A 24,382-nucleotide genomic window follows, 5' to 3' on the forward strand; every position below is an offset into this window, starting at 1 on the left:
TTTAATTAAAATAAATTAATGAGTATTTTTTTTAAATCTATTTTTATTTGAAAAACCACTGATAAATTATTATTCGTTTTTAATTAAAATAAATTCATCAATAATCTTTTTTAAATGTAAGTATTTTTTTTTTGTGAATATAATATGTAAGTAATTTTTTTGGTTGAAAAAATGTTTAGGAACTTAATCGTTCAAAATATGAAATTCTATTGGACTTTTTTTTTTCCAGATTTTTACCATATTAACAAGTTTTATAAGTTATAAAGATGTATCTGACATATTTTAGAAAGTACAAAGTCATTTAATAGGTTTTGAAATGTATAAGGACCTAATTATTCCAAACATTTCCTTTCTTTTTTAACCAGATTTCAATTGTTTTAGTTTTGTAATATTCCAAAGACATTTATTAACTTATTTTTATGAATAAATTTATTTATTAAACAATTAGGATTTATTTTTTAAAATTCTTAAGAGTTACTCCAACCAAAAATTGTATTTCCTAATCCCCTAAGAACCAACAATTAGGCAAGGCCATGGTAACTCGTCACTTAACCGGTCCAACTTTAAAAAATGGTAACTGGTCCCGGGCACTAACCCACCTCTAGTCCCAGGTCAGTCTCGAACCTAATGCACAACCATAGTCAATCCTCAGGTGACCCTCAATTTCAAAATATAAACCTCAAGCAGCTTAGACACATCAACTTTTCAAAAATCTTGATAAAACATAACGCATTATCAAATTAGTCGACATATAAGATACTAACAACAAAACAGAACACCAGAAATCTAACTGTATTCTAGATAAAACCCGGGACTTCCCCAGGCATCGGAGCCAACTCGTTGGTATTGAACCTCTCCTCCTCGTAGAAAGTGGCACGGACAACCCTACCCCCAAAAAACCGACCTTCAAGATCAACTAGTGCTTTCGTTGCTTGCTCTGATCTCTCAAACTGCACAAAAATTCTAACCGCTTCATCAACCGGAAAGTTAGGCTCTGTTATCTCAAATATCAACACCCTTGTCACTGTCCCATACTTTGCGCACTCCTCAGCAACCTCGGTTTCTAGATCATCATCGACCTCACCTGGACCCACCTTCATTGATAAAAATATTTCATGTCATTCATTTGTTATCATATGCAATTCACCATGACACTTGACACATGAAATATTAAGAAACCAAACAAACCCAGTATATCCTACTCAAAACAGGACGTAAGCAAACTAAAGGGTGGAGCTGTTGTTTCTGTAAAAAGGTAAGAAGAACCAAGACTAGATATAAGGCAATAGAAAGAGAAAAGGCAGTAAGAAGAAATTACAGTGAAACATAGAAAAGGTACAAAGATATAAAAGATGGTAATTCAAAATAAATGTCCACAATTAAAAAGGCACGGAGCTTCAGATATATGTATTATTACACCTTTCTAATTATCTACCCTTAACATGGAGGGAGCACTAATGAATTTCTCATCTCAAGATCAACAGTAGAATTGGAAGGTAAGCGGTTACTTCTGAAAGTGGACACTAAAATAGAATTAATATGAACATTTATTTTGGGACGAAGGGAGTATTGCTTTATAGCGTGTACTTGTAGAAAAATTGGTTGTTCTGGAAATACTTATTTGAGAAATGCAAAATGCAGCCCAATGAAAATAGAGAAGAGTTGTTGAAACCAATGGATTTGAGTCGATGCATTAACACCGTCTTAGATATTTGCATAACACTGGGAAACGAAGCAAAAGTAGAGAAGCAATCGCCTCGGTACAAGGGGATGTTTGACTACAAGTCAAACCCTTTGATAATTGACAAAATAAGAGGGCTCCATGAACCGAGGCCAATATCATACCTTCTTTAAGATGATAATGGGTAAATAGATAATGTTGGCTTAAAAAGGGAATTTGTGCAATTTTCATGGGTTGGAGTATAAAAACATTTTCCAGACTGCCACAAGCCAAGAATGTAGCTACATATGCACAATATAATATATTTCTACAAACTTTGCAAGAAAGAACCAGCAGGAACATCACATTGATCTTCACCACTATTACAAGAGTAGGTGCCATAGAAATTGCACCAAACTCCGGACGTGCTTCACTATTAGCAGAATGGCCAAAATGGACTTCCATCACAACACAATAGGCAGAAATGTTTATAAAGTAACTTTTTGTTTCCAAACTGGAGTAGATGCTTTTGTAATCATGCTTATGGATGGATAAGTATGACAATATTTGCAGACAAGAACAATTGCAATTAACATTGGACATCATCAATGTAATTGATCGTAGAAATATCAAAACACATGCTGCACCTACAGTGATTCTTCCAAGGCACGTCAATAATGCTTTTTGCTATGGCATTCTTTATCATAATTTGACATGAGAGGATTCTTTTAGGGTGCGTTTGGTATGCTAGACAGGACACAACAAAAACTTCTTGTCCTATGCTTGGTGTGATATTAGACTTGTGGACAGGACGGAACTGAGTAGGACAAAAATGCATTTTTTTTGTCCCACCATAATAGGTGGAAGAAAAATCAAGGAGATGGAACAAGATTGGTAAATTACCAAACTACCCATGTCAAATTAAATCCCTAAAATCTTCACTCTCGTCCGTCCAATCCTATCCCGTCTAGTCTCATCCACATAGCATACGTACTCTTAAGGAGGATAAAGTAAGGACCACCTGTTCCCCTCCTGGAGGCATCCACACCATCCGGTCATGAAAAGGGATCGAGACCTATAGGTAGCTTTCTAACTATTGGTGAAAGAAATGCAAACAATCAGTAAACAACACTCCTTTTATCCCAAACCAGTTGGGTTGGCTTAAATGGAACTCATCATAAATTTAGAAAAGAGATGAAACAATCAACACCTGAGGTACATAAATAGCCAGTTCCTTAAAGACATATTGCAGTCTTATCTCTATTGACTACTTCCGCCATGTATTTTTAGAATGCCCTCCTCTCAACAGAACTTCCCCCACAAACCTGGTGCATCCAAAGATCTGTTCTTAAGTTGACAAAACCATTTCAAGTGGTGATGCATTCCCATGTCCACAATCGTAATTCTAACTTTATATTTGATGGGGTTTCATGGTACACTAGACTCTTATTGCTTGCCGCCACATCATCCCTCTTGTCCAATGACCAGCATCCTTTTCAACCTTCCCAGAGGCATCTTCTTAAACACCTTTTATCCAGCCAAACTTGGTACATAATAATTCTTTATATAATCTGTAGTCATGCTTGATGTATATGTAAATCTCTATGGCAGATTGGCAAAAAAGACATTCACTATTTCCAACAATGCTAAATTATGCCTAGCCACATTGCTTTATGGAGGCAATCGACTTATTTCAGAACTTCAACAAAGTAAACTAATAGTCTAATATCAATCGATATGTGTCCAAAACTTCCACTCCCAAGTTGCAATAACATTCAGAATGGCAACTTATACCAACACCACCTGCATATGATCTAACTTCTTTTTCTAATTGTTTTGGGGCAAGAAAGACAAGGTATAACAAATTGAAAGAAGGTAGACTTAAGTAAAAAACATCTAGACGCAAACTGCAAGGGAGTCTCGACTATTCACAAATCAGCAGTTTTCTTCAATTTTTCATTTTGCATTGGCAATTCCTATGAATAATAATAGTTCAACATTTTCATCCCTCTCTCAAAATTAGACACGTGTCATTCTGATTCCACTATGTTTGCCATTTTTTGTCATTAGTGCTTTGACTGATGACTCTGCCATGCTAAACAGGTACCAAAAACCGAATATTTTACTAATTCTTTTTACAATGACAAAGCATCCAACAGTTTCCTTCAAAGATGCTTCTTTGACAGCCCAAGGGGTTAAATGCTGGACTTTTTAAATAAAAAAAATGGGAAGAAAAACAAATTTCTGTTAGCAAAGTAGCCATCATTTTGCCTCTTACTACAATTACCAGGTCATCTACTCTACTGAGCTTTCCAAGCTACCGTTCATGTTCTGGTTTACTCCAAATCCCCAACCCATCGACCACAAACAAAGGGTAAAAAAGGATAAAGAAAATAGCTGATAATCTTCCACTGGACATCTAAACCTTTACGGATCTCATTAGTAGCTCACTTTTTTGTTATTTTATTTCAGGGGTGGCGTTGATTTAATGTGTGGACGAAATCATGTGACTGAGAAATGGAATGGCGAACTAATGATGGTGTGGTGGAGATGAACATGGACGATCATGATGAAAGTAGTTGAGGATGAAAGGAGCATGCAGGGGTTGATGTATGGTTATGGTGGCAATTTGCACTAGAAAACCATAGCAGCTTAGAGGGGCATATACAACTAAAGAACATAAAATAATTGATACTAAAGACAATTAGAACAAATCAACATTCAACAAACACATCACATATATAATGAAACATGAACCAAGTTAATTAAAAAAACAATTGATAGCATAATATATTACTAGATTCTAGGGTAATAAACTAATGATATTTATAAACTAATATGAGCAGTGTGATAAACTAACAATTCATTGCTACCGTTGCCATAATAAACTAGTCTTATTGCACGGTGAATATGTTATAGTAAGTTCCCAAATGTGATATTACCTCATATGTTGTTAACCTGGACCATGGCAACCATGACTACAATAAAACGAGTGAGGTGATTTATGAATTCGTTGGAATCTGGTATTTTCATGCTATTAGGTGGCCATTAGTTTTATTGTCCCTATTCTTCCTCCACACACACCACTGATTTCACATACCAAGTACACAACATATAGAGGAAGCACAATCAGTTGCTCAGAATATACTAAACTTTGAGGAAGCACAATCAGTTCAAAGAAAATTGCTAAAAAATTAAAATTGCAACTCAATAATATTGTCTGACAAGTGAAACTAAGTTGCTCTGATCTCTAAAACCTAAAAAGATACCTTAAAACTCAACATCTAGCAAATTAAATAATTTACTATACCCAACTGAACGAATAAAAATGAGATGCAAAACAAGAGCACTGTGGTAATTGATTGTAGTTGATAAAGACCTTTGCAAGTCAACCAGTCTAGTTGGCATGGGTAACAATAGCAATAGACAAGATGTTCTCATGGAATAACATGTAGACATGAATTGATGAGGGACTTCTCCCTAAAATTTCATATCTAGGTCTAAGTTCAAAACTTTTAACCACACTTGGGATTGGGAAGAGCTATAACCTCCTCCCCCAAAAAGAAAAATCAGCACGATGGCTGACAAAGATATGCAAATACATCAAGTGTTCCCCAATACCGATACCCAATACTGACAGAACACCAAAGGCACCATCTCTATTGTACTATACGCTAGCAACCTTCCAAAACAGGAGACTCACTTGTTTAGCTGGTGGCCACACCCTACCGTAACTTCATTGTCAGATTGCAGTATCACAATTTCTTATCTAGTCTAATGTGGTTATCAGTGTAGCTCAAAAATCAAGATCATTTTATGTTGAAACCAGTCCATTTGACATGATTAATGTGAAATCTTCAGGTAGTAACCAAGAAATTGTTATATGATATCTACAATGCCAAAATCAGATACAAATAATCCCACAAACTAGACATCATGCATTGTCTTGACTTCCACACATGCTTCTCTCCTACAAATGTAGTAATGTTATGCTTTTCATATCAAGTCAATGGTATAAGTAAAAGGACGCATCTTGTCACGCACTTGACTAATGCCCAAACTTGTGAATGCGTGAGAGAAATCCCAAATGGAAGGTCAATCAATATTTCATAAACTTAGTTTCTATAGATTGTAACCAGCATCTCCTAACGTCCATGGCCATCTTTACACCTTTTTGGGACAATGATGCCACACCAACCTGTTGAGCATTACCAATGCCTTGCAAGAAACACGAAAAAGAACAAGACACATCCTTCTTGCACCTTCATAAACAGAAAAAATAAGCAAGCAGAACATGATCTCACATTTTGATCATAATTGCACCTTCATAAACAACAAAATAAGCAAGCAGAACATGATCTCACACTTTGATCATTATGATTCCAGTTACCAAAGAATCAGTACAACTTATTAAAATAATGCTACCTAATGGAACAATATACCTATGAACGCAGGTCTTTGTTCTTGCTTTTTCTACACCTGTAGATACATTATCTATTATGGCATGTGGCTCGTGTGTGTGGAACATGGATGGTTTCTAACTCACCTTATAGTTTTAAGTGTTCTCTTTCATTCCTAATCCCCATACAGATTTCATGGTTATTCATGTACTTATTTTCCTAATGAAGTTAAAGATACCATTGATTTTACTCTACACCTGCAGATATATTTTATATGAACACTATAACTTCCAATTTGCCAACAATATGTAAGTAAACAGGAATGATGAAGTTGATTGTCGAAAATTCAGATTGTACAAAGATATTCTTTGAAATATGCTTACCATGTTCCGTAGGAGCACAACACGGGTGGGCTGACCATTGATGTTGACACCTCTTGGCTTCTTTTCTGGCTGCTGCTTAGGCTCACTGGCATTAACAATAACCCCAGCTCGCCTGTCCGTCTTCTTCGCCATTAACGGAGTTGTAATCCCCTGCTCCTGCTTTCCAAGACCTTGCCCTGCCTTCCATCCCATTTTAGCCATCATCCTTTGTGCAGCAGTCATCTGTCCACCAGCACCAACACCCAAACCACCTGTTTCAGACTTTTCTATACTAAATCCATCAGCACCACCAGAAGGTGGTGAAGGAGACCTCCTTGGCACAGCACCACCACCACCAACACTCATAGCAGCACGCCTCTTCCAAGCCTCCTCACCGGAAATATTAAAGTCCTTCTCCCTCTCTTTCTCCATAATTTCCCTATCCCTCCTTTCCCTGTCCTCCTCTTCTTGCCTCCTTCTGTCGAGTTCCCTCTTCATCTCAGCCTCAGCAGCCTTCCTTTTCCTTTCCCTCTTGTACTCCTCGTAATCATTGGGCCTCGCAGGGTCGTATTCCTCAACCACCGACGACGTAACACCAACAAGTGCCGGTTGGAAAGAGGAGCTTCTATCCGGCACCGGGGGGGTAACTGCCGTGGAATTAACTATCCTAGGTTTGGTTTGCTGGGGTTTCAAAAGGGTTTTTGGGGGCGGGATGAGTGAAGAGGAAGAGGGCTTGCGGAGAGTTGGCGGTGCCATCTTGACACTGCTGGACCATACATTGGAGGAGGGAGTGGTGATTCGATTATGAGAATCTTCATCTGTAGATGATGGAGGAGGTAAGTCTCCATATAATCCACCAAGCATCGTTTCAGAATCGATGAAATTCAGAGAAGAGAATCTTGATCGCAATATAGGGCTTTTCCAGTAACAGGGTTCACCTTCTACTCTCGCTTATTCGATTCCACCCTACCGTAAAAGAGAGAAGAAAAAAACAATTGTTTGAGGTCAGCTCGTAAAACACAATTTTGTTTATTTTTGGGAGGATATGTTTTGATTCAACATGCTTTCCGATTTGTGATGATTATTTTTTCTGGCCATCTAAAATACATGAGTTACTCGTGTGTAAAGTAGGTTTGATTTCGACGAGAAGAGAAGTTATATTGAGATGCACATCCGGATCAATTTACTTCTAAAGCATAATTCATAGATGATTAAAAGTGATCAAAGGTTCAGATCTTTTTTATCGTAACTTTCTTTCGTCTTACAAAGTATTTACATGTCTGTCTCAAAAAAGTATGTACAACATGAAAACTTTAATCGAGCTTCCGAGCCGATCAATGGTGTTTTAAGATTCGACTCGTTAAATAAAACGAGTTTTATTTTGTACTTAAAATCAGCTCAAGCACGAGCCCGAGTAGCTCTTCGAATTCTCAAATATAAAAACTAAATCTTGAAGAAAGAAGAGCCCAAGAGACCCGATTGCTAGGAGAGGAGGCAACAGGCATCAAAATGACAGTCAGAGTATGGAGCAATGGTGTGAAAGGCAACAACGCATGCGGGCTAGAATGCAAGATTCTCCATGCTTTTAGTCTTTACCGAGTAAGACTCGCCCCGCCCTCGTTTACCACCATCGATCTGAACCATCGCCGACCACCGTTGACTTAGTAACGTCATTTGGCTTATGATTATATTTGGGTTGTGTATTTTATATTGTTTTACATATTAAATAATTATTTTATTAAAGTATTTTTAGTTTTAAAAAATTAAAATTTCAAAAAACAGCATTTTGGTCATTTACCAAAATTTTATTCTACGTTCTGTGAACCAAACAAAAAAATTCCAATTTCTTAACAGATTCAATTCCAATGTCTGCCAACCAAACAAATGGTCAAACCTGACAACATTTCATTCCAATTCCTTCAAAGTCAAATTCCTTTAACATATTTCATTTCATCCAAAAACATTTTGGGAACCAAACGCCACCTAAACATTTCTTACCCGTTAAACACTATCCGGGTAAGATTCTAATGTAGCAAATTGACATGGTAAAATTGTAGGTAAAAGGCCATTATTTCTTATTGTATCACCCAATATAAGGCAATAATTGTTTAGTTAACCAGTAAAAAGACCGGCAAGTGTTTGGTTGTACATATAAACAAAATCATATGTGAGCAACATTAAGTTGAAATGAATCAACAAAACAAAAGGTGTAGCGTTTTCTTTGGATAACATGTTTTCAAGTACCCACTTGATGAGTAAACCTCCCAACCATCAGCAGTAACACCCTATGGGAGTGGGAGTGGGAGTGGGAGTGGGAGGGGGGAAAGGATGGTCATCCCTATTTTGTTAAACAATGTACATAACTATTCTCAACATACATCTCTTGAAAGCCACTGCTACAGCTTTCAAGATCAAACCAAATTTACAGTAACGGCTAACCCAGCTCACTTTTGGTCGATGGAACCAGATGAGATTCCCGTAAGTGGTTCAGTTTCCCCCGGTGGGTTCATCTGATCAAACTCGGTGTCTGGCGGGCTGCCGCTTATGTCACTTTTGCCTTTATCATCATCTTCCTCTGGCCCTGATTTATCAGTGGTGCAAGATGGTGAAACCTCCCCTTTGTTGCTGTTATCAGTCACCGGTTTTGGGTCATGTCCACCTTTTGGGGGGTCATTTGTTACAGACTCGGAGGTTCCAGCTGGCTCTGTGATTGTATCCGATGGTTCAACGGAATCTCTCCATTCGACCCATTCAGGTGGCTTATCAGTCTCACTGGTTTTTGAATCAGTTAGCGAGTCACTCACTGCAGTATCAATTGAACTCGGTTTTGACTCGGATGTTGTAGTCTCTGAGAACTTCTTGTCGTTTTCGTTGGAACCACCATCATCATTGCCACCGGAGAATTCTCTGGAGTTGGGTGAAGATGAAGGTGCTGTATCAGTTGCTAGTTCATCGACTTCGTCCTCTTCCTCAAATGCAAACCAATTTGAATTTGCAAAAAGAGACCCGCTACAATAAAATAAAATAGAAACAAAACAAAAAGGAAACGAGAGATTAAACATAAATCATGGATCAGTATTTTCAACAACAAAACCAAAATTGTGTGAAATTATGCACCATTTCGAATGAAAGAATGTGTCTCAGTGTTTCCTACTCTCCATGTCTACCTTTGTCCTTACTTGTGTGACCTGTTACTGTATACTAGCTTTAGCTTTTCTTCTTATTACGCTGATAGTTGTCCGTACCGTACTTTGTGTTTCCCTTATTTGTTTGAACCTAGTTTGACCACTTTTGTCCATACTCTTTTGCATACACTCACTTAGAGATGCACAAAGAGCCCAAACCTGAAGCCCGGTCCAGGCCAGGACTGAAAGCCCGACCAGGCCGAAATGTTGGGGGTAGCCTGGTCAGAAATATTCTGGCCTTAAAAGTCCGATTGGGACTTTTTTTCAACCCCAAAGCCTTAACCAGGCGGCCTAAAAAGCCAGGGCCTTTTTCTTTACTCACAGAAACGAGGTTGGAAGACCCGCATCTCTACTATCACCTGTTGCTTCTCTTGTGTCTTTTTGCAAGTTGGGGGATTCATGGATGCAGCCTCTCTACCCCTTTGCGGTAGAGAAAAAGTATACATACATCCTACCGCGGTTTGTTTGGTACACATCAACAAGAAATAAATGATAAGTACTATTTTGCATTATAGATCAATTACTTACTTGTACTCCTTTGTAAATGAATTGCTACTACCTAGTTTCAGAAAACAAATAAATTGAAATTCCAACTTACATCTATAGGCCAAATGATGTATGTAGCTATAGGTAATGTTTTCTACTACAATAAATTTGCATTCAATAGCCTCATGTTTTCATCGTAAAATATTATATGCTGCCAAATTTTTTAACGTTTTTGTTTTAGTACCTTAGAGATATAATGGATTATAGCTTAGACAACTCTTCTCTTGACTTTGCCTTGTCTTCAAAAGCCGTTGTGCCAACTCTCAATCCTTTTTCAATAGACAAAAAACAAAGTCATTAGTACAGGCGTCAAGTGTGCATTAAAAACCACAGTTCCGTCAATAAAAGCTTATTGAGGGTAACGCGCTTTGCATTGAATCTTCAAACAACTGAAAAAATTCAGGCAGCAGTGGTTCAGTTGTGCTATGCGCGATTCACGCAGAGCGCGTTACCCTCAGTAAGCTTTTATTGACGGAACCGTGGTTTTTGATGCACACTTGACACCTAATGACTTTGTTTTTTGTGCAGTGAAAAAAGATTGGGAGTTGGCACAGGGGGTTGGGAAGACAAAGCAAGGTCAAGTAAAGCGTTGTTCTATGCTACAATCCGTTATATCTCTAACGTACTTAAAACATGAATGTGTAAAAATTGGCAGCATACAATATTTTACGATGAAAACATGGGGTTACTGAATGCAAATTTATTGTAGTAGAAAATATTACCTACAGCAGCTACATACATCATTTGGCCTATTGAATTTAATTTGGAATTTCAATTTTTTTTTCTGAAACTAGGTAATAGCAATTCATTTACAAAGTACAAGTAAGTAATTGATCTATAATGCAAAATAATGCTTAAAATTTATTTATGTATTGTTTATAAAAACAAAAGGTGCACTGTGCACATCTGTTTAGTTCATTATTCAACAAGAAGAACGTTAAAAACTACTCTAATATTTCATTATACTAGATTAAAGTAACTAAATGATTGTAGAATATTCTTGGATTGAATGATCAATCCTACCTAATAAACCAATAAAAACCCCTTCAGAAACCAACACATGCCAATAGGAAACATTTTGCTATTAAATTATATTAAGCAAGATATTTAACAAACCTTTCTTGGTCATCTCCCAACCCAAGTGAAGATATCACTACTTCACCAGATTCATCATCAAAATAGATATCCTGCAAAAGTGAGGTTAACTTTCATGTCACTTACAAAATTCTATAAGCATGCATAATATAAACTTTATAATACTTGTTATATGATATAAACTTTATAAATAATAACAAGGTATTTGCATTGCTTAAACATCATCTATTACAAAAGGATCAAGTAAGAACACTTGATACATGAACTAGAGCATTAAAAAAGTATGTAGTACACTAATACCACCAGTAAACAATTATACCCTAGTCATTATCATTTAGGTTTGGAACATATACATCATTATCGTATACCAATAGAAAAATATCCTCAGTTTGATTCCTTTTTCTTCCCTTGTAATTATTTTGAGTGTTTGAAATTGGAATTGGGCCATTACAAGGAGATTGATACACATACTGACATACCTCATTATCTCTTTCCAGTGAGCTATTAGCCTGAACACAAAAAAAAAAAGGTTATCAAGTGGATGACCATGGTTTTTTGTTGCAAATAATCATACACTATTGTCAAACAATAAATACTCTACAATCAGCCACATCATTGGAGAATATGTATATCATAAATAATAAGTCTAAGACACGCATTTGATTGGTAGGAATTAAATGGAATCTCCATCTCTGTTTGGGGGGAGGGTGGGGGTGGCAGCTATGATGACGAAAGTAGTATCTTGGTGGTGGGGGGTCACACCCCACCCAGCAACCACCATGCCACTACTGTCATCATCACAGTAACCTCCCCACCTGCTCCGGCCCTACCACCGTGGCCATCCTGCCACCCCTGCACTTGCCCCCACCTTACGGACCACCATGCTACTATTGTTGTTGTCATAGTTACGCCCAGCCACTACCTACCCACGTCAGTACAGAGAGGTGGGAGCAAGGGCTGGGTGATAGCTGTGATGACAACAGTAGTGGCATGGTGAGGGCAGGGTGGGGTGGTAGCCGTGACAAAGACAATGTGGCATGGTGGTTGTTGGGTAGGTGTGGGGGTGGCAGCTATGGTAACAACAAACCATTGGTGGTAGGGCAGGGCGGGGTGGGGGTGGTAGCTATGAGCCAGTGATGACGACAGTAACGGAATTCAATTCCTTCGCTTATCCCAAGGAATGATGAATTCATTAATTTGTGGAATTCAAAGGATTCCATCCATTTCAACATGTGAACCAAACAAAGGAATTGAATTTGGTCAAAGGAAATGATCATTCCAATTCCTTTGAATTCTGCGAACCAAACAGCACGTAAGAGTATAAGAGAGCCAACAAAGGCCTTTAAGTGGTCCTTGATAAAAACACATAGCAGTCATTGGCCACTCCCTGGTGTAAATAGGCTAAAGGCTTATATGTATACACACACATATACATAACATTTACAGACATAGACATATACATGGATATAGAGACACATTACCCATTGCCACAGACATGAAAACAGATCAAACAAACTTCCCTTGACCCACAAAACTACAATTATTTATTGTACTACTTTTTTTGTAACCATGGATGTTGGTTCAGCTTGCATGCACTTCCACTAATCCCCATGGGGTCCTGAGTCAAACCTCCAATGGCTCTTAGGGTACTCAAAATCCAAGGTCTTAACAGTTGGCTACCACATAATTTCACGACAGTTACACGTCTCTTTCAAGCTATGCCTATGCGTCGCTCAAGCTATCATTCACCAATCACCATAAACAACTCTGGGATCCAAGTTAGTTCTACCCCTACAACTCTTGAACACACAACCTAGAAGAAACAATCAGATTTGGCACCTCCACAACTGCGATGTTCTTCAAAGTTCATCCAAATTCAAGTAAAAAAACAAAAAAAAACCTCATGATTAAAATAGCAATGAAGGAGAGAACTGAAAAGATTCCCACCGTAGTGAAGCACCATGCACCGCTACCATGTAGTGGTGAATCAAACAGTCGTGGCCTTGGGCCTTAATTCTGACCGAAGTCCATAAAACAATTAAAATCGAAAATCATTAAATTAAAAAAAATGGAAGGTATTTTCAATTGAGAATTACAAAACTTTGGGCCAGATTATTTGTCTATGATTGGAGGTCCTAACAACAATTTCCTTACCAAATTTTATAGGATTTCACTTAACCAACACAACCATAGTAAAGAAGTACAAAAGTCCGTTGTGAGTAAACGATGTTGTCGCAAATGAGGAAGAGATGGTTCATGATGGTGGGGTCACAAGATGTCTGTGTTTTACGATGACTATAGGGGGGACAATAGCAGGATTCTGATTCATAATGGTGTCACCAAAAGTTTGTGATTCACAATGAAGGAAGAGGAATGACATGAGGATTGCGCTTCACAGTGGTGTCAATAAAGACCGTGATGGTGGTGGTGGTGGTTGTTTCTACAGATCGAACGCATAGGAGAGATGCTTTTGGCTTTTTTTCAATGTTTACCTGTATACTAGGTGTAGTTTATCTTGTTCCTTTTTTATAATTTATCATATTAAAATACCACATCTATAAATAAGTTAACTTACGTTAAGATGGCGACTTTTGCATGTAAGACCCAAGTACAATGCTTAAACTCTATTTTAGCAGGCATGATGGTTATTTTGCAACAAAGTGATGAATACAATGGTTCAAAACCTTATTTATTCTTTATTATATATGTCCCTACTAATTGCAGGCTCTTAAGGCAATTAGTTTTCTGTCTAAAGTTTCACAAACAAATAACGTCAGATACAAGGTGGAGTAAACACTTGAGAAAGCAAGATCATAATCGATTTGAGGGTACCTCCTTATTATCATCATTTTCACAGATACCATATCGAAACGCCTGGCTTAGATTATTGGCTAAAACTGCCACATCATAATCTTTATCTTGGTGGTAATCATCATCTTCACTATCTCTACCCCGATCATGAAATGCAGTAGGTCTCCTGTAAATTTGACAAGTGCAGAAACATCAAAACCACATACTGTCATGCAAAGTATTTTTCTCTCACCAAACTTAGTGATGGTCATAACAGGTAGACCTTGAAATTGGAACAAGTTGCAGACATGTAGCATTATAGCTCAGTCAATTATTGATCATTGGCCATTGCATCAACTGAATGTTAAGTATGTATTTCTCAATGCAAGTGGTGAGGGACGAAGGATCGTGTGACAAAAAGAGTTAAGGTGAGAAGCGTAAGAAGGGATCTCCACCCTTGATCACTTTTAATCTCATGCCCACCTATGAATTGCACTTTAGAAGGGAATTGATCTAATGCATCACATTAGTGTCGATCTTCAATTAGGATTAACCAGGGTGGAAATCCCTACTTACCCTTCCCACCATAACTTCCCTTCTCACTGGAACCCAACCCAGTGGTGAGGAGGGGGTTTATATACAGCAACCTTTGGGATTTGTTGCTCATGAGGAGATCAATTCAGGAGCTCCTTGGGTTTGATTTCCTTGATTCTACCAAATACTAGACTCTTGGGATGACTAGAAGTGCATATGTCGCATTCTATTTGAATGACATTGTGATTTCAGGCAATTTCACACAAAGGCTCATAACTCCGAAATTCTTCACCAAAACGAGTTTCAAAATAAACACCTAGGAAGTCTCAAATACTTATTTGGTGTTAAGGTCACCCGCAAAGGTGTCTTCCTATGTTAAAATTAGGTTCTTGACATTCTTGCCAAGATAGGGATACCATGTCCTCGAGGAATATAGAAGAATGTTGGGGAATCAAACTACCTCACAATCACATGACCTGACATTGTGTTCTCAGTGAATGTGATATGTCAGTTCATGTCATCTCCTTGTACCAATCACTAAGATGTCGTTCTACATATTTTGAGGTCTATTAAGGTGCAGTATGTTGCTGTCTTCTTTACAATAATAAAGGTCATACTAGAATTAATGGATATTGAGGAACACTCACTACAAGACATCGTGTTTTCTTTGGACGAAATCTTATATCATGAAAAGGAAAGGAATAGGATGTAGGCATGCCTCAAACTACTTGCGAATTAACTTCTGTTTGCTGTTTGATGAATGAGTTGAGCAATTCCTTGTTTGATCTATTACTGCAATAGTAAGGTGGTTGTGCCATCTTCTAGAACCAAATTTTCCATAAACGCACCAACTATAGTGAAGTTGATTGCCACTAAAATTTACGAGAAGGTAGTGGGTATTTCTTGTGAACTCCATCTATAGAGTCCATTTGGATCTGCTCTAGAGAATAGGTTGCTGACATTCTGACAAAGCCCTCCTACTAGGTTCTCAGATTAGTCTTGTTTTTATGTTCCAACTTGGAGAGTGTTACAATAATAGGGCTACTTATGCCATTTTGTAAATCTATTAATCTAGGTAGGGTTTCATCTATGTGAGACATGACCCACCACTATTCTACTCTAATCACCTATCTTCTAGTTTTTATGCATACGTTCGAGCATAACATTTATCACTCGGTATTCATATTTGGTAATAATTTCAAAGACAAGAGCCGTTCATGAACTCTATTTGTGACTTCAGATTCAGTTTTATGTGTTTGTCAGACGGGTAGTTAGTTTGCTGCCAATTAATTTATCTACGAGTACAACTTTGACTAGGAAAGGGCAATATTTTTCAAGCTGGAAAGAATACAGGAAAGGAGAACACTATAAACAAAGACAATAATACTTGTATAAATGACCACAACTTGAGAAACCTACATGTGCCATTCATGAGAAAAGAAAACAAAGGAAACCAATGTGATGCAACATATAATGATAACTGCAGAATACCCACCCGCACGCCCACTGGAAGACATTTTCAAGTTCATTGCGGCTCAGAAGTACATTTGTATGCCACTCCACCCATTCGCTAATATCCTGACAAAAAGTAACACCTTTTCAAAAACAGCATACCAAGGCAAAACACACGAATAAACATTCTTCTTGTAGCATAAAAACAATTAAAAAGACCACTTCAGAATCCAGAACTGCAGTAGCTTGGCATTAACCTTATAGCCAAGAGCAAATATATGAAAGTAAAAAGAATATGATCAGTTAAGAAACTGGCTCAATAGGGAACATGCTCACCCCCATGAAACCATCAGTGCTATAAAGTGAATAGTGTAGCATGCAGTAACAAATCATTAAGAAGGCCCATTAAAGTTGTAAACTAGAAAAAGAAATGACAGGAGACAGAGAAAGACATGGGAAGACCTGCAAATGTGCGTGTATATAGCTGTTATTAGCCCCTAGCCGAATGAGTTTGTTGGCTATACGTGTCATGTGTCCAACATTCCCTATCCTGGGTGGCATTCTTCCTTCAGCAGGGACTGTAGGCTGCATCATGTTTTACCAAATTCAGCATAAGAATAATTAAGTGCGTACATGTATGTATGTATCTATCTAGTTATCTATATGCATAGATATGTATGTATGTGTGCGCATGCATGTGTATGAATGTATATATGTATATGTAGTTATGTACGCATATATGTGTATCTGTGTATGTATGTCTACATATATACATGTATACATACTAGGTATATATATATATATATATATGTATATATATATATATATGTATATATATATATATATGTATATATATATATATATGTATATATATATATATATGTATATTTATGTGTGTATGGCCCGGTTCAAATGAGAATCACATATATTTTGAGAACCAGGGAACTATTTATTTTAGTGTATATTCATTGTTCAATATACTCATCGACATAATACAAATACAAGTGACTATATTCATCGATGAATATACAGTATTCATTGATGAATATAGACATTGACGGTATATACATATTTCTATGAAATTCGTATACTATATATTTATTAATGAATACACACTACAAATTAGTACCCTAGTTCTCAAATTATTTGAGATTCTCACATGAACCATCCCCTATATGTATGTATGTATGTATATATATATATATATATATATATGTACGGGAGGTTTACTTTGCAATCCACGTTATTTGTACAAATCGTGCAAACCTCATTCAACCAATCATAATTTTTCATTTTTTTTGTAATTGTGAAAGGTTGATTAGTCATTTTTATTGTGGAGGATGTTAATTATGGATATTATCATCGTCATTATATTAATTTCAGAGAGATACATGAAACAATTTCATTAAAACATATAAACAACCATATATGGAACTACTTCATAAGATTAAACAACTTCATTAAATTAAACAATGAAATCGATGAATGAGGGTGGTTTGCACGGTTTGTACAAATATGGGTGGTTTGCATTTGATCGCTCCACTATGTTTATACATATACATATATATATATATATGTGTGTGTGTGTGTGTGTGTGTGTGTGTGTGTGTGTGTATATATGAGAGAGATAGAGGATACCGAAGGAAAAAAGAAACCAAAGACCATTGAATATATTCATAAAGTTTAGGGACTTATATGTATACACTATTTTGAGAGATGCGAAATAGAATGCTTAGACTTAGAAGGATATAAAGAAATTCTTTGATTGGTTCTTCCCAAAGGAATGATCTAGATTTTAATAGATGAGATAACGATGTAGAAGGTTCTGAATCAAACCGAAAAACAATGGTCGAGAACTTTCTTTAAGAGCAATGTTCAGGGGCTTGTCAGTTTTGTTATACCCAGAAGAAAGAAGATAGAAGAGGGAAAGAAAAAGTAGAGTCATGCAATGGTGGGAACCAGAGATACCAGGTGACCCCAACCTTAATATAAAATGATTATCCTCAATCATGGAAAAGTTTACCATAACATTATTTCTCTCAGTGATCAATGCACTGTTCCTTTCGGCATCAAGAATCCTCCTGACAAGATTACAGTCCTCAAGAATATGCTCAACCAGTGAAACATTCTTGCTCTCAAGGCAAGAAACTACAATCTGTTCAGCATCATGATGAATGAAATTATTGTACGGATACCTAAAGTCATCAAAATATAGTCAAATTAAATATACAGTTCAATATTCTGACACAGAGCATATACGGAAATGCTGCAGAAAAGTGGGGATCTTACTCAAAAAATAACTCCAGAATACGTCTTAGGACACCAAGGCGGATCAACTCCTTCTCAGCAGCTTCACTTCCAACAGTCATTAGTACTGAGATGAATTCAACAATCTGAAATTTCCAAATTCAAAGCAATAAGATACTTTATAATGGTGTATTGCACTAACAACTGAAAACACGATAAAGAGAGAAAGGGAGCTTTAAAGAGTTAGGTGCTATGAAGTTATATATACTAGGCCATTTCTATGTAAAATGATATACTTCATAAGAACAGTGAATAGTACTATAAAAGCAAAACACAAAATAGATACCTTCAGGCGGTGTTTCCCAAGAGGTGGCTGCAACTTTCCATATGTTGTTGGTAAAACATTTTTTTCTGCCGAAACATCCAAGAGCTTTAACAAATTGCCTGCGCACAAGGAAGTAGCTTCATTGACGCCTAACACACCCTGCCATAAGCATGGCATACTAAAGAAAATGTACAGAAAAAAGTACATCAACTGACATACTTTAGCACCTTGATTTATTAGACTAAATTACAATGTAAGAGGGTACACATGTGTGAGATGTCACTGGTCGTAACATCGATTATGTCTCGAGTTAGAAAAAGTGAACTACTTTCAAATTGACATCAAGAAAAATCTGCCAAATGAGGGTATGTAGCACCTGGAAGGTGCAAACATAAACTTATTGACGAGATAACATACCTAGGCTCTCCAACATGCCTTCCAGAGTCTCAGGATTTGTTACCGCAGATCCATGACTTAATTGCCGATTATAAATGTAATACATCCCAGATGTTAGCCTCTTTGGGTCTAACAAACATATACATACAGACAACGCATAAACTAGAACTGATCTTGGTCGAGATTCCTCCAAGGCATGATGAAATAATCTTGCTATGAAACTGCAAATACATGGAAAAGCAAGTGGTCATTATAAGATGTGAGGAAGTGGATGATCAGCTGCAAACAGCTCATTAAAAACTAAAGAACATAATTAACACTAACCTTGGGGTTGAAATTTTAGCAGCTAATCCTGGGGGAGCATATCTAGCTATAGCACAAAGTGATTCTGCTGCATTAGCATGCACTTCAGGACAATCCTTAAAGAGTTAAATTTAAAATTGCGTTAAAACAATATTTTAATGCCAAATAACAAGACAGGCATGCTTTCTAAAGTAAAGGCATTGAGGAAATTCAACCTTCAACAAATGACTCAGAGTTAAAAATCAAACCACATTCTACCACAAAAGCAGTTTCCTTGTACTCCACGAGAACCAGCAAGTTTGCGAACAAATCTTCATTGACTAATGAAATGGTAAGTTTGACAATGAGAACTATGTCCTTTGTTCTTGAGAAAGTATAAGGTTCCCTCATACAATACAACTAATGAAAAGTCCAAATATCCTCCAGTGTAGAAAGCATGAGTTCTTTAATGACCTTCATGGGTGTTGAAGGCTGTAAAAACTAGCACCATTATTTTTGGGAACATCATATCCTTTATTTGTGGTGAATATGGAAGGAAGGAACAGAAAATCAATTTGAGTTGGACTCCACTTCTTGTCAGTTGCATGATGAAGATAAATGAACCTATTTTCGCACATTCATTTCAGCCCAAACAATTTAGGGGTGTCTTGGGATGTAAGCATTACTTGTTGTCTTCTCCTCAAGCTTGAGGGATGTGCTATAAGTGTCATCATCGGGTTACATTCATAGCAAGCTAGGGGTCCATCATCATCCAACTTAAAGAAGGATATTCGGTACTACGTCCATTCCATAAAAGAGATACATTTAGATCAACTCAGACCCACTACTTAATGAAGTAGAACATTACATATATTTTGTTTAGTTTATCATCCAACATCTTTTAATTTTATGGCCCATGTAATAAAGTTTAATGTAATTAATAGCATTGCTAAATTTGCAATGCAATATGTTTGATTTGGAAAAAGGTCAAAAATGTACATTTTTTTCCTGGAATGGAAGGGTGTGGCTCAATAATGAGTATTCCTCTGGTCTTTGCAGCCTAACAAATACCCTAAGCATCCTATTCATGGTTCTCTATGCAGTACTATATAAGAAGTTTCACCATAATTGCCAATTTTGCACAATTACAGGGAAAGGAAACAATGAGAGCTCATGGTCACCCATTTACAAATGAACTTCCGTTAAAAATCAATAACATAGTCCATGCACACCTAAAGCATGCCCACACACCCAGCCCATACAAAGAACTTGCAAAGATGTTTGAGAAACAATAAGAAGATAAGCATTGCCAGTTATTATTCTTAACAATTAATGCCTCAACAATAGATAATGCAACTTACCGAAGAACTGAATTTATCAACAATCATCTCTAATACATCAATATCTTCTAACCACTGCGTTGGGTCTGCATAACTGGTGTAAAGATGTTCGTCAGCACCAATCAGACGAATCAGCACCTGTTCAAAAAAATACTAATTAGAAGGGATACAGATACAGGGGTAAGAATAGGGAAGTTCGAGAATACACCTCCATGATGGATGTAATTCCTACGAGGTCAACCAGCTTTTTGATGATGTATGGATGGGCCTGATCATTAAATCATTAACAACTTGGTTATGTAACGTCAAAATAGATATCATACACACATATATACATGTGTATATATTTATCTATTTGTATAGAGGATGAAGAAAACAAGCTCTCTCACAAATTCCAATGGTGAGGCCAAAGGAGAGAGAGGTACAGATGTCTATACTAAGCAAAAAAACAAACAAATTTTCTAAAATCCATTAAACTAAAATTTTAAAATGTTGACTAGCACTAGGGTAATAAACTTCCTGAAACAACAATACAACTTATGTGGGGAACTTACTTGAATATAGTTCATTAAAGGAGCCGACTTCCGGAACATGAGGCAGGCAACAACCTAAATAAGAAAACTAAGCATCATCATCCATCTAAACAAGTAAAAACATGATGCCTATATTCGCCAGGAAGAAACATTAAATTAAAACATTAAATGAATGAATTTCTACCAAAATAACAAAATGTATCCACACATTAAAACTAAACTAAAGAAATTTTACCTTACTGAAGTAACCAGCCAGTAGGGTCTTATGAGGGTGTTCTGGTTCCAGGAAGGAGAACAGCAAGTTCATCAACTGCAACAACAAATGAACTTATTTTCACCAATCACAGTGGAACAAAAACTCAGATACTATCTGATTCGTGATCTCACTCACCTCCTCATCCTCTACCAAGGCTTTTAGTATGATATCAACTTCACAGGTAAATATCTCACAAGCAATAAAAGGGAACCTGGTATATAACCAAATAAAAATCTGTTGGTGAATGCCTATATAAGCATGAAAACAAAGGTATGCCATGAAGGAAATTCATTTTAGATAGAAAGGACCGAAGAATCATATTCTCCATGTGCACCCAGATACCTACTTAAAAGTTCGTCCATTTGCAGCATCTTCATAAGCTTCCTCGATTATGTATCGCACAAGCTGTTCAACTTGAGTCCTTTCCCTCAAACTACACTTGCAGCAAATGGAAGTACATTTAGATTCAGAAAACAGGTTATTGTTTGCAGTGTCAACAAAAATAGATCGAAAAAGAAAATTGTTAAGAGTATCGCCATCATATGACAAACATTGTGCATCTTAATAACAAGTAATATCAAAGTCAATATTTCACAAGTTGCGAATTAAGAAAAAAGTCGATCCCCCCCCTTGAAAGTAGTTCTGACAGTACTTTCGCGGTTTCAACTCAAACGGATTGATTTCACGATAATAATCACCGAATGCGCACGTTCCATAGCCAAAAATGAAGGCCTGTACATATACATTTACTCATGAATGCAAGTTTACAAAAACGGCATGGTTAAAACGTAATTTTTGGTACATATATAATGTATTGCAAAAATGGATCCGAAACACATAATCACGTGATTTCAAGATTTTCAAACCTAAATGAAACAAGCTTTTGAAGCTATCACCAGACTTCTAAACTCAGGAGTATCACAATCGTCTGCTCGGCTTCAGTTTCAGTGATCTTCAATATTTCCTTTGTTTTTTTCCTTTTATTCAGCTCTCTCTCTAAATTCTCTCTCCAACTTCTCTCAGTTGAGTTGTGTATGTGTGTGTATGAGGATGAAGAACAAGGGAACACTGGCATTAATGTATATATAAGAGGTATGAACAGTCGCTTAGCTTTGAAATGACTAATCTGATTGTTTGACCACATAATCTAGGATTATGTTTATGTTTTCAGTTTGTATTTCAAAATACATACTTCTCATTATAAATCGACTTACATCATAATGATCCTATTTTTTCATCAACATTACGGTATATAAACATCATAATATGACTTGTACATTAAAACAATGTATTTATTTGGGGTGGGAGTAAAGAGAAATGATGTATTTTCCTAATTCTAGTAACTGAACTTTCTTTATATCATTAGCAAATCTCATTTTTCTCTCATTGGCATCTTAGAATATAATAAACTTTTAGAATTCCTAACAATGATAATTCAACATACCGCTCATTATATCTTGGTTGATGCATCAAATGTGACCAAAGCACAAAAACGATTACATCAATTGATCGCCTTATTTTCATGAGTACAACGGTATCCCCTTTTTATGAATCTCATGTTTAACTAATAAATGTTTATTATTATTAAGACATTCTAATCTTAAAGCAACAAAACATTTTATAATTGCCTCATATCAACTAAGCCGTCACATTTACGTTTATTTTATCATTGTAACAGCGTAATTGTTTTCTATCTCGTTGATGTGTATCAAATTCGTAGCAATAATTCAATACTTGGTTACATGAACTGTTGCCATATTCCCGTTTTATATGGAAATGGCTAGGGCCTATTTTAGGTTGTTATATAATATATCATGCCTCAATGCCGCCATACTCGGTGGAGAGACCCTGGAGTCTAGAGAGTTGGAGCCTCTCACAACTATTCGTTACTTGGGTGTTCCTCTTTCCCCGGTTCGTCTGAAGGTACGTGATTTTAATCCYCTTGTGTTAAAGATTAAATCTCGTTTATTAAACTGGAAGAATAAATTTYTATCTTATGGCGGGCGTCGTCAACTTATCATTTCTGTCCTCCAATCTATGCAAACGTTTTGGATGTCGGTATTCCTTGTACCGGCAGCCACGATTCATGAAATTGAGAAGCTTTTTCGAAATTTTTTATGGAGTAAAGCGGAGGGACAAAGGGGTAAATGTCGTGTTGCTTGGGATTCTATTTGCATGCCTATACAAAGTGGGGGTCTGGGATTGAAAAGACTTGGGATCTGGAATAGGTGTCTCCTTTTCAAGCATATTTGGGATATTCTACGGGAAAGAAATACGATGTGGGTCTCTTGGATTCGCTTTCACTGTGTTCGGGGACGAAAYTTTTGGGTTATCAAGAAGAGGAATGAATGGTCTTGGATAATAAGGTCTCTCTTAGATTTACGACCTCATTGCAGACGCTTCTTTATCTATGATGTGGGTAATGGCTTATCGACACATGCTTGGGAAGATACATGGAGCGTTTCGGGACCACTTATTCAGGTTTTGTCTTATAGATTTATCAATGGGCAGGGTTTCCACAATAATTCTACGGTCTTTGATGTAATGCACAGWTTTGGTTCAAACTGGCCGGYTGATTGGCTTCAACGTTATCCTCAGCTGCAAAATGTCCTTATTCCTTCTCTCTCTCAAGGAGTCGATAGAATACGTTGGCTTGCTAAAAATGGGGCTAGGGGTGAYTTTCAGGTAAAAGTGGCGTGGGAGACTATACAAGAGGTACATCCGATTGTGCATTGGTATAAACTTGTTTGGAATAAAGCCTTCATTCCAAAACATGCACTTTGTATGTGGATGGCGTGCCAGAAGAAATTGCCTACCCAAGATCGTATTASTCAGTGGAAGMATGAACCCCCGGATTTAAAGTGTGTGTTTTGTAAATTAGTGATTGAAACGCATAATCACTTATTTTTTGAATGYTCGTATTCAAGCAGAATTTGGGATTGCATTAAAAAGGAGGTGGGATTATTGTCTTATCCGAAT

General features: G+C 36.8%; 2 protein-coding genes across 8 annotated transcripts in view; both read right to left on the reverse strand.

Moving 5' to 3' along the window:
- Positions 1–688: 688 nt before the first annotated feature.
- On the reverse strand, positions 689–7,462 carry LOC112520367 (DNA-damage-repair/toleration protein DRT111, chloroplastic). Its single transcript, XM_025128734.1, has 2 exons — positions 6,444–7,462; positions 689–1,094 (listed from the first exon to the last, which is right to left on the reverse strand). The coding sequence occupies exons 1-2, from the start codon at positions 7,284–7,286 to the stop codon at positions 798–800; spliced, it is 1,140 nt and encodes a 379-aa protein (XP_024984502.1). The 5' UTR covers positions 7,287–7,462; the 3' UTR covers positions 689–797.
- A 1,014-nt stretch (positions 7,463–8,476) lies between these two features.
- The window catches only part of LOC112518938 (serine/threonine-protein phosphatase 6 regulatory subunit 3-like), a 21,463-nt gene continuing 5,557 nt past the window's right edge, over positions 8,477–24,382 (reverse strand). For 2 of the 7 annotated variants that reach the window (XM_025126735.1, XM_025126741.1), the window contains 17 exons: positions 21,750–21,836; positions 21,539–21,614; positions 21,383–21,457; positions 21,169–21,222; positions 20,823–20,882; positions 20,636–20,752; positions 19,317–19,411; positions 19,014–19,213; positions 18,618–18,715; positions 18,314–18,417; positions 18,048–18,219; positions 16,487–16,609; positions 16,068–16,150; positions 14,081–14,225; positions 11,728–11,757; positions 11,270–11,340; positions 8,477–9,431 (listed from right to left, as the gene is read on the reverse strand). In XM_025126735.1, coding sequence (XP_024982503.1) covers positions 8,867–9,431; positions 11,270–11,340; positions 11,728–11,757; positions 14,081–14,225; positions 16,068–16,150; positions 16,487–16,609; positions 18,048–18,219; positions 18,314–18,417; positions 18,618–18,715; positions 19,014–19,213; positions 19,317–19,411; positions 20,636–20,752; positions 20,823–20,882; positions 21,169–21,222; positions 21,383–21,457; positions 21,539–21,614; positions 21,750–21,836 — 2,155 coding nt within the window. In that variant the 3' untranslated portion in view covers positions 8,477–8,866. Of the gene's footprint in view, positions 9,432–11,269; positions 11,341–11,727; positions 11,758–14,080; positions 14,226–16,067; positions 16,151–16,486; positions 16,610–18,047; positions 18,220–18,313; positions 18,418–18,617; positions 18,716–19,013; positions 19,214–19,316; positions 19,412–20,635; positions 20,753–20,822; positions 20,883–21,168; positions 21,223–21,382; positions 21,458–21,538; positions 21,615–21,745; positions 22,136–24,382 lie in introns of those variants that run through there. The other 5 variants (XM_025126736.1, XM_025126738.1, XM_025126737.1 and 2 more) reach the window with 4 other exon arrangements.

The sequence above is a fragment of the Cynara cardunculus genome (genome assembly GCF_001531365.2).
Source record: "Cynara cardunculus var. scolymus isolate 2C chromosome LG 10, CcrdV1, whole genome shotgun sequence".
Lineage (NCBI taxonomy): Eukaryota > Viridiplantae > Streptophyta > Magnoliopsida > Asterales > Asteraceae > Cynara > Cynara cardunculus.

What these genes read in the sequence shown, in the direction of transcription:
- LOC112520367 (XM_025128734.1), bottom strand. Translation starts at nt 7,286, where the DNA reads ATGCTTGGTGGATTATATGGAGACTTACCTCCTCCATCATCTACAGAT. An exon ending in TTGTGCTCCTACGGAACATG is followed by an intron (nt 1,095 to 6,443) that starts GTAAGCATATTT and finishes TTATCAATGAAG; the next exon opens with GTGGGTCCAGGTGAGGTCGA.